Source organism: Eublepharis macularius, chromosome 8 (assembly GCF_028583425.1).
Source record: "Eublepharis macularius isolate TG4126 chromosome 8, MPM_Emac_v1.0, whole genome shotgun sequence".
Classification (NCBI taxonomy): Eukaryota; Metazoa; Chordata; class Lepidosauria; order Squamata; family Eublepharidae; genus Eublepharis; species Eublepharis macularius.
The window spans coordinates 127,711,832-127,723,933 of NC_072797.1; the positions used below are offsets into that span (position 1 = coordinate 127,711,832).

The following is a 12,102-nucleotide window of genomic DNA, read 5'->3' on the forward strand; positions in this document are numbered from 1 at the left end:
CATCAACTTCAATGGGTGCACCCAAGTTCTAGCATTACAGAGAGAGGGACAGTTCTCTTTATTCACTTTCTCTACCCTTGGCATTATTCTGTAAACCTCTATCTCTGCCACCACCCCACCTTGGCTATCTTTTTTCTAATGCTGAAAACTCCAGATTCTTCAGCCTTTCATCATAGGAAAGGTGTTCCAACTAGAGATGGGCACAAACCGAAATATGAACCAAAATTAAGCACAAACCAGGCCGGTTCGTGGTTCGCGAACCGTGGTTCATCAGATCTAGTTGGAACCACCATGAACTTTAGGCTGGTTCATTTGGTTCATTTTTTGGTTCGTGACTGCAGACAGCCTGGTGCCAATCAATCAGTTTCCTAGGCAACAGGGGATGGACTTCCTGCAGACCTTCTGCTGGCCTGGAAGTGACCTTCTGCGGGCCCAGAAGTGATGATTTTCTGACCCGGATGTGACATTTTCATGAACCAAACGAACCAGTTCGTGAATCAGGGGCAGGTTCGTAAAAGTTTGTGGTTTGTGAAATCTGATGAACCATGAACCACATGGTTCGGATTTTTTCCAGTTCGTGCCCATCTCTAGTTCCAACACCTTAATCCTGGTTGCCCGCCTTGGTACTTTCTTCAGCTCTGAAATATCATTTTTGAGATACAGTGACCAGAAGTATACACAGTATTCCAGATGAGGCTATACCATAAACCTATATCCAGTGCTTCCTTGTAGTTAAACATTTTAAAGGAAGATCTTGATGGAAGGCAAATGTACCTCATGGAAATGTTAGCCCACCATTACTGATCTTGCCAAAGGATGCATCTCTGAAAAATTCCAAGTTCATAAAAATATAATCTGAAAACTATTGTTCTAGAACAGTGATCTCTGATGTGGCAACTGTGGGAATCATAGAACTTAGTAATAACTTTCCTGATATACGTTTGCTTCTTCCCCAAAGCATCTCTTCCTCAAAAGAAATAGCTAGTCCTGGCTTTCCTTTACATCGTTGGGGCAGGAGGTGCTTCTGAATTACCCAGGAAGCATCACTTTCATGTTTGTCCTTCAGAAACAGTCGTCTCTATTGTAGGAGGATGCTTGGCTCTCAACCACCTATCATTTTACGATTGGCCCCAGCAGCCATGGCAGCCATTTTGTGGTTGTCCCCCGTGGCAGCCATTTTGAGGTTACTCCCACTCCTCATCCTCCAATTTCCAAAAGTGCCCACAGGGTCATGACATTGAGGGAACTTGCTCTAGAAGAGTCCAAAAAAGCACCCTGCTATTAATCAAAGTTTTTTTATGGCAATCAGAGCACACCCTAGCAGAGAAAGGATCTGCCTCGTTTTGTTTCAATTATTTTTCTGATTCTTCGTTCAAGAGTTTTCCAGATTGAGACAGTGTCTCCAAATGTACTTTATATTAAGGAGGCATTGCATTCAGCAATCCTGTTTTGAATGTACACACACAGGCACACAATTCTCCCCCCGCCCCCCGCTCCTTGCAGCTTTAGGATGTCAATCATCAGCGAACAAGCTGCAAAATCAAACACCAAAGCACTTGCTTTTGAGGTTTTTGTGATAATCTCTCCCAACATTGGTCTGTTTTATATTTAACATATTAAACTCAATGACGATGATATGGATTCGAGAGGGGTGGGTGGGAAACAGAGCGAGGTGCACTTATGCAAACGCAGTGTCTCTCCTGACATATTTTTCTCAGCATGATTGCCGTTCCCCCTACCTTGTTGTGCTGATGAATTACATGAGATGAATATCAGAGATCTGGGCTTGAAATGGAGAAGCGAGGCAGCTAGAACAACAGCAGCAGCGCGGCAGAGGCATAACGTGGCTGAACCGCTATTGTTTCTATTTCAGGAGTGCATCGAGTGATTAGTTTGAGTAACAGTAACATCACATTACCTTCTACAGTCTGGGAATGTCTTTTAAAGCTGAAGCGACGCCGAAGCCATGTGATGTGATGCTGTAGACAGAGCCAAGTGGAATACATCAAAGTGTGCCTTGATGCAGATGTTTCATGCAGAAGAAAATTAGGTCAGAGACCACTTCAATTTCAGCTTCTGCCAGGCTTGTTTGAGAGCTTCCAGTGAATTCCTAATGAATAGCTTCTAGGCCACTTTCCTCTCATTCAGTTGCAAACTACCATGGCCGGATGAGCCTCCCTTGTGGAATCCCCCCCTCCCCGTTCTCGCTATTAGAAAAGAAAATCAGTTACTTGGTATGCTGAGATTCCAGAACATTTCTTACACATGGCATATAACCAGGGCTTTTTTTCTGAGAAAAGAGGTGGTGGAACTCAATGGGTTGCCCTTGGAGAAAATGGTCACATGGCTGGTGGCCCCGCCCCCTGATCTCCAGACAGAGGCACGGAAGGCAATCTCAGCTCCCCTCTGTCTGGAGATCAGGGGGCGGGGCCACCGGCCATGTGACCATTTTCAAGAGGTTCCGGAACTCCATTCCACCGCGTTCCCCCTGAAAAAAAGCCCTGCATATAACACCTAAGAGGGACCAAAGTAGAACAATCTATTGACATTTTGTTTATGAATGGAGGGGTAAGATGCAGGTAAAGAAACATGGCTAACAACTCGCCTGAGACAGCAGAGCCTTTGATCTTTTGGCTGCTCGTCTTTGAGGCTAGCTAAGCTGGAGGGGGCCTGGGAGGTCGTCAATATGGAAACAAAACTGAACCACCTCACCGCCAGAATCTCTCTGTTAAAAGACTTAGAGGCCAAGGAAGAGGCGGAGAAAACTCACCGCTATGCTTCTTCCTTCCTCGTTGTCATATTTTTTGTGGGATGAAATACATCACCACCAACTATGCAAAATGGAATTATTCCTAGAGGACTTTTTGCATAGAAAATAGAGATATACTGTAACAAAATTATTCAAAAACAAGCTTGGGTTAAAGAGTTAGGGACTGACTGTAGACTATAGCTCTTAGTTACTGCTATCTGTTGATTTAAGTAGGATCCTACCACGTAATTTTTGAATCCTTTAATGTGTTTATGTTAATGTTTATGCTTTGCTTTACCACTATTTTTGGTCTCTGGTTGGTCCCAATTTCTACAAGTCAAATCCTATTGCATTATTATCTATTGGATGTCCCATCGTGTTGATTTTATTGACTTATTCTGTGTAATCGGCCTTGAGCCCCAGCAAGAAAGGAGGGTTATAGATAGTGTAAATAAAAAAAAATGAATAAAATCACCAAGAACTGAGGTACGTACTATTGGAAGTTTTATATTTAGGTTTCTTGGTTTGAAATTATAGTTATGTGAAACCTTTATAGTAAAACAGCAGAGTTATTTAGGCAGAAGTGTTTAAACCCTTAAAACATGCATTAATTACCCTTCAGATGCAAGGAGGAATCTCTCTACACAAGACACTTTGGCATATGTTTGTCAGGTGTAGGGAGATACAATGGCCGATTCCAGATGGGCAGAAATCGCGTTTCTTTAGCGGTTATATTCGCTTACCGGCCATCCGTTTCGTTTCGCGTTGCAGCGTTTGGTCCCATCGTGTTCCGTGTAGTCCCGTGTAGTCTCGCTCCCGGCTGCTCGCACGGGCAACTGCAGTCGCCGGGCATTGGTTGCTTTTTTCCCGTCACAGTTGACGTCGGGGGCCCTCGTTGGCCCGTGTTTTTTTTTTATTTTTTTTGTTACGTATTTTGCGCAGCTGCGCAATTGCGCAGCTTTGCGACCACGCTACGTCAACTGGCTGGCGATTGGCCGGTCAACTCGACCCGCGAAGTTCTTAGGAAGAGTATTGGTTGCCGATTCTCTTCTGGATTCTCTATCATTGTCTTAGTGCGTCGTGAGCAGTAGAAGCTGACATGGCGCCCGAGAGAGAAATTTTTCTCATGATGGCTCAGCTGGTGATTCTCCTGCTCCAGAGCTCGACGGCGCTGTGCCAAGCGCATCTGTGGCACATCATGCGGAGAAGAAGGGCTGCCACACTACTTTTCCATTGTGGCAACCCGGCCAGAACCGCTCGAAGGGCCGCTTTGCGAAGATATCGGCTTCACCAGCGGTGGTATGCACTTGCGCACATTAGAGAACCGCGGGACTGTTGGGTCTATCCCCGCAGCTGGGACTGGTGGGAGCGCATAGTGTTGCGTGTTTGGGACGACCAACATTGGATCCAGTGCTTCAGAATGAGCAGGGGGACCTTCATGGAGCTTGTGGGTGTGCTTCGACCAACCTTGGAACGGCAGAGTACCAACATGCGTGAGCCCGTCTCCGTGGAGAAGAGGGTGGCCGTGGCAGTATGGTGCCTTGCCACTGGAGCATGTTACCGCGTCGCGGGGGACAACTTCGGTTTGGGGTTATCGACTGTTTCGGACGCTGTGCTGGAGGTCTGCTTCGCCATTGAGAAGGAGCTGCTCTCTAAGCTGGTTTGCCTTGGGGAGGAGGTCGGAAAGGTGAGTGTCATTGCCAAGTAGACTGTTCCCTAATGAAATTTTTTTTATTTATATCTGCATTCGCGCACTAGCGATATTTAGAATTTCGAGCCATCGCAACAATGATTGGCCAGTCCACGACCGCAGTGATTTTTTGTGTGTGTGTGGTTTGGTCATGTCGTGCGTGGCCGACTCGGGGTCTAGACTGATCCTCTTTTCCTTGCGTTTCAGATCATGGACGGGTATTCCGCGCTGGGGTTCCCCCACTGTGTCGGGGCGATAGATGGAACTCACATTCGCATCGGTCAGCCCCGGGGGAGGCCGGACCAATATGGAAATCGCAAGAACTTCTCTTCCATCTTGCTCCAGGGGACAGTTGACCACACCGGACGTTTTGTGGACGCGGAGGTGGGCTGGAGTGGCAAGAATCACGATGCCTTTGTCTTCCGCAACTCGGCCATCTGTGCGGCAATGGACACTGGCGTTTTTGTCCCTGGAAATCCGACCCTGACTGTGAACGGTGTATCTGTGCCACCACTGATGATCACTGACGGTGCGTATCCAATGCGGCGATGGCTTATGAAACCTTATGGGAAATTCGCAATCACGCAACAGCAGAAGTACTTTGACCGGTGTCTGGCACGGGCCAGGAATAAGGTGGAATGCAGTTTCGGTCGTCTGAAGGGACGCTGGCAATGTCTCCTGCATCGCCTGAGGGCCAGAGAGGAGAACGTGGTGACAATTGTGACTGCATGCGTGATCCTGCACAATTTGTGTGAGGCCAAAGGCCATGGCGTGCTGGGTTCATTGCGGGATCCCACGCCTTTGACAATGCCCGGCGATGGTCTGGAGTTCGGGGAGAACGACCGGGGAGTGTTGGAGGAGGGGAAGGAGGTCCGTGATGCGATGGCGGCATTCATGTATGCAAGGGACAGGCGGTGATGCTCTGGTTTTCCTTGTGGGCCCCGGGAATGCGTGACCAGCAACGGTATCTTTTGCAATGCAGACTCTTTGGTGACAATAAAGATTTGATTTATGAAATGATGGTGGCCTCGCAGTTATTACCAGTGACCAACTGAGTGTGTGTGGGCAGCGGCATTCTGGGGTATGAAGGGGACCCCGTTGCGGGGATCGTTTCTGAAGCGGGAAAAGGGGGGGCATTTCATCCATCTCTCGCAATTGTATTATTCGCACAGACCAGGGGGTAAGCGGTCTCGTTTGGTGTTGTTAAGCGTGCGGGAGAATATTTGCGGCTCCTGCGACTTTTGAGTTCAGAGGAGTGATGGGCGGCCGTATATTGTGGGGCTGTTGGGCTGACGCATTTGCGCAGATACGAAAATGTGGTCAATGCCAGCGGCACGTTTCGACCCCGCTATATGTCTGAACAAAGTTTCAGCATTGGCGAAGGGTGTTCTACCCCCCCCCATCGCAGGATGGAGAATGTCGATTGCATGATGTGTGGGTTGGTCGAACGGTAATGTGAGACAACCAAATGTTAACCTTAAAAGAGTGTGTATGGGTTATGCAGGGATGGCCATGTGCCGCCTGATTTTCGCCACTTCGATCATCCACAAAATGGCGCCGGATCATTTCCGCTCCCCGTGAGATGGCGGCATTCGATCTCCGCATAATAACCCCCCCCCCGCCCATGGCCTAGAGGGCGATCCGGTGCCTGCACGATATCTTTGTTTTCTGTATGGCGTTATCGGACAAAAAGCAGTTTTGGGATAAAAGGATGTGGTCGAATTGTGCACGGTTGGCTGTGCTACTATATGTTCGCCGGTGCGAAAAGGTGCAAAATGAGAGCCAGTACTTCTGCAAACCCTAAAATGGCCGCTCTCAACTGTCCAATCGCAGGCCTCCTAGCAAAAACCAGTTTGAATTTCGGGCATGCTCAGTCGCGTTCCCGCGCATTTACGCAGCCCCGCAAAAGCCAGAGCAAAAATGGCGGCGATCAAGGGGCGCTTCTGGAAAGACCGGGAGGTTGAGGCGCTCCTTGACCTACTTCTGGAGAGTGGCAAGGCGGCTCGCATCATGTGCAGCAGCCACCTTCCCACAAAAAGCCTCTTCTCCAGGGTCGCCAGACAGCTTGGCGCGAGGGGTTACCCTCGATCCGCAGACCAATGCCGCTCAAAATTCAAGCGGATCAAGGCGGACTTTTTCGGGGCCCTGGAACACTGGCAGGGGATCCCTCGGATGACTGCGCGGCCGCCCTACTTTGCGCAGATGCGGCGCCTTTGGGAGCAGGCAGGCCGGCCGAGTTGGGAGGACCGGAGACACGCCGGTAAGCAAGAAGTGGAGGCGTGCAAGGCCTGGGGAAAGGAGAGGCTTGTGTGGCTGTGCGTATCATCGCACTCGCGAGATGTCACCAACCCCTCCCGACATCCACGAAGGCACGAGCCTATCTCACAACGGGTCTCCATAAGATGGTGCCACCACCCACCCCCTTTTGGCAGTGTTTCCCATGGGTGAAAACAGACAGGCTGGTGTGGCTGGGAGTGGCATGTTGGATGCACACTGCACCCAGACTTCAAGGTGTGTTGCTACACCTGTCATCCCACCCCACCCCTAGGCTGAAACTGGTCCCTGTTCGAGGGGCCATTTCATGGACTGCTGAACATGCTGGTTTCAGCCCACCATGTTACCACTGTTCCCAGGAAGTCACGCGAGACGGGGCTCTCTGCCCAGGGGTGGCATCTGGCAAGAGAACTGCCCCGACCTTCGAAGCCACATCCCCATGAAAAGAATATTGGGTTGAATCCAGCCACTTCCAGCCCCCTTCCCTCAGTCTCACCCATTTCCCTTACATCCAACATTGGCCATGCCGCATGGGTGCAGAATCCCCTGGAAACCCATTTTTGCGTCCAAAAATGACCCGGTCTCCCTTTTTCTGCAAGCAGAGAAGCTGCTTGCATCCACTCTATAACGTGGAAGAGCACTCCCATGCAACAAAAGATGTGGTCAGGAATGTATCACCGCATTTATATCTCACCGTGTCCACACCCCACTACTAGTCCGCCACGACAAGGACCAAAGTTTGTAAGGGTCCATTATAGGTCAGTGTGGCTTGAGATTGCTATTCTTGCATTGTCCATTCAGTGCATAGTGTGTGAATGTTGCACCAAAGCACTCATAAGTTACAGGCCCCAGAAGCCATCCATTAGCCTTACAAGGAAAAACATACACGCTGGCCTGCATAGGGTTGACAACTCCATCTCCAACCTGTGCCCCGACACTCCACCACGGCCAAAGCTGATCCCACCGTGTGAGACGTGATGGACCTCTCGTTCCGAGGGCAATTGTGCACAGTCTGTGGGCAATATATTGGTGGGCACACACGCACCCCTCTGATCTCCCACGCCCACAGAGATGGCTGCCAAGAGTAACCACCTCCCCGCCCATTGCACTTGCAGCAGTCCAGAGGGGGATAGAGCGCGCAAGGCCACAGGTGCGCGAGGAGGAGGAGGAGGAGGAGGTAGAGGAAGCGAGGCCTGCGCCAGAGGAACTTCCCCCACCTGCTGTCGAGGAGCAAGAGGAGGGTGTGCCCGAGGGATTGGAGGCACCACCAGAGCCACCGGCCGAGCAGCCCCAAGGTAGGTGCTGGCGTGGGCACAACAGCAGCCACCGGAGGCCGCTTCTGGAAACCCCCGGGGAGCGCAGGACACGCGCCACTCCATGCGATGGCATGAGTGGGCACACCTGCACAGCGAGCGGTGTCGGCTGGACTGCCAACATTGGAAAGATTAACTCCTGCGGTGTGTTGTGTCCTACTGTGTTGCAGATGCTGGGATGGGCAGAGACCTGGCCATTCGGGAGGCAGCTCTGGGGGAAGACCCTGGCGGCAGGCGTGGGCCACAACAGAGCCGGCTGCGCCGACCTGTGGTGGAGGCACCACCAGAGCCACCGGCCGAGCAGCCCCAAGGTAGATGCTGGCGTGGGCACAACAGCAGCCACCGGAGGCCGCTTCTGGAACCCCCCGGGGAGCGCAGGACACGCGCCACTCCATGCGATGGCATGAGTGGGCACACCTGCACAGCGAGCGGTGTCGGCTGGACTGCCAACATTGGAAAGATTAACTCCTGCGGTGTGTTGTGTCCTACTGTGTTGCAGATGCTGGGATGGGCAGAGACCTGGCCATTCGGGAGGCAGCTCTGGGGGAAGACCCTGGCGGCAGGCGTGGGCCACAACAGAGCCGGCTGCGCCGACCTGTGGTGGAGGCACCACCAGAGCCACCGGCCGAGCAGCCCCAAGGTAGATGCTGGCGTGGGCACAACAGCAGCCACCGGAGGCCGCTTCTGGAACCCCCCGGGGAGCGCAGGACACGCGCCACTCCATGCGATGGCATGAGTGGGCACACCTGCACAGCGAGCGGTGTCGGCTGGACTGCCAACATTGGAAAGATTAACTCCTGCGGTGTGTTGTGTCCTACTGTGTTGCAGATGCTGGGATGGGCAGAGACCTGGCCATTCGGGAGGCAGCTCTGGGGGAAGACCCTGGCGGCAGGCGTGGGCCACAACAGAGCCGGCTGCGCCGACCTGTGGTGGAGGCACCACCAGAGCCACCGGCCGAGCAGCCCCAAGGTAGGTGCAGGCCTGACGTGCATCCGCCACTCAATGAACAGGCAGTATGTGTCTCACCGATCAATATAACTTTATTGTTTGAACACCCAACATTTGAAGGACAACTTCAAGAGTCACAGGCCACAGGCGTGGGCCACCCGGGCACCACCAACCCTCATAACTTGAACCGCATAACTGTTAACCAAACGTGACCTCAAACCAAACAGCATAACTCTAACCAGATCAAAATTGCATGAATTCTCAACCGACAGGTCATCCCATGCTTTGACTGCACACTTATGACCAGCCCCAATTTGTTCACAGTTTCTAGCGATGGCGAGGCTCCACCAACAAGCGCGCCCCATGAAGGCCCCTCTACCAGCAGTATGTCGGGGCCACCAGCGAGCAACCCTCAGGGGACGGACAACGTCCTGAACGCCATTGAGGCACTGGAGGGCCGAATCATGAACACCCGTGAGTGAGTTGGGCTTCGGGTTCGGGCGGGAGTGTGGTGAGGCCGAGGTGTTCATCATCTGCTTGGTTTTTTTCCAGTGAACAATGTGCAGAGCAGACTTGACACCGTGGAGCGCCTGCTCCTCTACCAGGGAAGGAAGCACAGGGCGCTTGAGAGGCGTGTTCGGGCACTGGAGCAGCAGTTGTCCGCACAGCAGTCGACTGCAAGGGAGCAGTGAGATGACGGGGGGTGGGGGTGTTTCCATTCGATGCCTGTTGCAGCACTTATTTGTTGAAAAATAAAGTTTTTGGGTTTGTTGAACGCCTCGTTGTCCCTGTTTTGGTGCATTGGTGGGAGCCGGGAGTGGGAATTCATGCTTTTGAGAAGGGCGCCTACAAGGTGAGGCGATCCCTGGACCTGCCAACACAGGAGCGTCTTGGCACACCTTGCCTCGGCTGAGGAGGAGGGGCAGGAGGCTGGCTGATTGTTCCCTCGTCCAATTCTCCCTGAGCTGGCGTCGCAGGCTGGGTGTTGGTCACTACCGGTACAAGGGGTGGCCTTTCTGGAGCGGGCGCCACCGGTTCCTGTCGCCGGAGCATGGCCTCTCCAAGTGTTTGCAGCGTGCTGACGGCTGCACGCATCACTTCCAGGTTCTGGTTCCAAGCGCTCTGGAACATTGCCTGCTCCTGACGAGTGGCCTCCATGAACTCAGCCCGCCACATCTGAGCCTCGGACTGCTCCCTTCTCCGCTCGGCAATCTCCTCGCGGTGCAGATCGGCTGCCTGGCTCATCATTTTCTCGGCCACCTCGGTGCTTCCCTGGGTCCTCCGCTTACGGTGCCTGATTGCTGAAAGACGTGTGCCAGGAGACAGCTGGGCAGCGGCAGCGGGAAGGCCTCCTGAAGGGGAGAGAACAGCAGCAAGGTCAAGGCACCAATCAAGTCGAGGCCTCCCCATTTCCCAGTCTGGGGGGGGGGCACAGACCTTGGTCGGCCAGCCGTAGGGACTGATGCCTCCAAGGCCCGGCCTCACAATGGGGGTCACTGGGGTACCTGGTGAGCCGCTGCTCGGGGAGGGTGGGCTGTTCTCCTTTCCAGAAGTGTCCTCCGCACCGCTGGCAGTGCCCGCCTCAGTCTCATCTGCGCAGAAGGCAACATTATCAGCGGACTGGGGAAATACTACAATGGCTGCCCCACAGAGTGCCTATGTCCCTGAGCCCACACCACCCTCTGCCCAGGCCAGCCTGGGCAGCGCTTGCAGGGGATTCTCTCAGGGGCAGTGGGCCCGAGAATCACAGTTTGGCCGGGGGAGGGGGGCCTTGCCTGTGCCCAGGGCGGGGGGGGGGGGTTTCAGTCATGGCTGCCAGGAAGAGAGCCATGCAGCCCCAGAGAATCACGGCATGGCCTGGGGAGGGGAGAGTCTGGCCCGCCCCACAGAGTGCCTATGTCCCTGAGCCCACACCACCCTCTGCCCAGGCCAGCCTGGGCAGCGCTTGCAGGGGATTCTCTCAGGGGCAGTGGGCCCGAGAATCACAGTTTGGCCGGGGGAGGGGGGCCTGGCCTGTGCCCAGGGCGGGGGGGGGTTTCAGTCATGGCTGCCAGGAAGAGAGCCATGCAGCCCCAGAGAATCACGGCATGGCCTGGGGAGGGGAGAGTCTGGCCCGCCCCACAGAGTGCCTATGTCCCTGAGCCCACACCACCCTCTGCCCAGGCCAGCCTGGGCAGCGCTTGCAGGGGATTCTCTCAGGGGCAGTGGGCCCGAGAATCACAGTTTGGCCGGGGGAGGGGGGCCTGGCCTGTGCCCAGGGCAGGGGGGGGGTTTCAGTCATGGCTGCCAGGAAGAGAGCCATGCAGCCCCAGAGAATCACGGCATGGCCTGGGGAGGGGAGAGTCTGGCCCGCCCCACAGAGTGCCTATGTCCCTGAGCCCACACCACCCTCTGCCCAGGCCAGCCTGGGCAGCGCTTGCAGGGGATTCTCTCAGGGGCAGTGGGCCCGAGAATCACAGTTTGGCCGGGGGAGGGGGGCCTTGCCTGTGCCCAGGGCGGGGGGGGGGGGGTTTCAGTCATGGCTGCCAGGAAGAGAGCCATGCAGCCCCAGAGAATCACGGCATGGCCTGGGGAGGGGAGAGTCTGGCCCGCCCCACAGAGTGCCTATGTCCCTGAGCCCACACCACCCTCTGCCCAGGCCAGCCTGGGCAGCGCTTGCAGGGGATTCTCTCAGGGGCAGTGGGCCCGAGAATCACAGTTTGGCCGGGGGAGGGGGGCCTGGCCTGTGCCCAGGGCGGGGGGGGGGTTTCAGTCATGGCTGCCAGGAAGAGAGCCATGCAGCCCCAGAGAATCACGGCATGGCCTGGGGAGGGGAGAGTCTGGCCCGCCCCACAGAGTGCCTATGTCCCTGAGCCCACACCACCCTCTGCCCAGGCCAGCCTGGGCAGCGCTTGCAGGGGATTCTCTCAGGGGCAGTGGGCCCGAGAATCACAGTTTGGCCGGGGGAGGGGGGCCTGGCCTGTGCCCAGGGCGGGGGGGGGGGGTTTCAGTCATGGCTGCCAGGAAGAGAGCCATGCAGCCCCAGAGAATCACGGCATGGCCTGGGGAGGGGAGAGTCTGGCCCGCCCCACAGAGTGCCTATGTCCCTGAGCCCACACCACCCTCTGCCCAGGCCAGCCTGGGCAGCG

The 12,102-nt window shown here is 54.6% G+C and overlaps 1 protein-coding gene across 1 annotated transcript; it reads left to right on the plus strand.

Moving 5' to 3' along the window:
• The first annotated feature begins 7,698 nt into the window (after positions 1 to 7,698).
• Positions 7,699 to 9,186, plus strand: LOC129335175 (uncharacterized). The gene is made up of 4 exons (XM_054987616.1): positions 7,699 to 8,008; positions 8,197 to 8,337; positions 8,526 to 8,666; positions 8,855 to 9,186. Exons 2-4 carry the CDS (start codon positions 8,205 to 8,207, stop codon positions 9,184 to 9,186), a joined length of 606 nt encoding a protein of 201 aa, XP_054843591.1. The 5' UTR covers positions 7,699 to 8,008; positions 8,197 to 8,204.
• The last annotated feature ends 2,916 nt before the right edge of the window (positions 9,187 to 12,102 follow it).

Excerpts from the sequence above, each read along its gene's own strand:
- LOC129335175 (XM_054987616.1), top strand. The coding sequence starts at position 8,205 with ATGGGCAGAGACCTGGCCATTCGGGAGGCAGCTCTGGGGGAAGACCCT. Across the intron at positions 8,338-8,525 it reads ACCGGCCGAGCAGCCCCAAG|ATGCTGGGATGGGCAGAGAC; the intron begins GTAGATGCTGGC and ends ACTGTGTTGCAG. Across the intron at positions 8,667-8,854 it reads ACCGGCCGAGCAGCCCCAAG|ATGCTGGGATGGGCAGAGAC; the intron begins GTAGATGCTGGC and ends ACTGTGTTGCAG.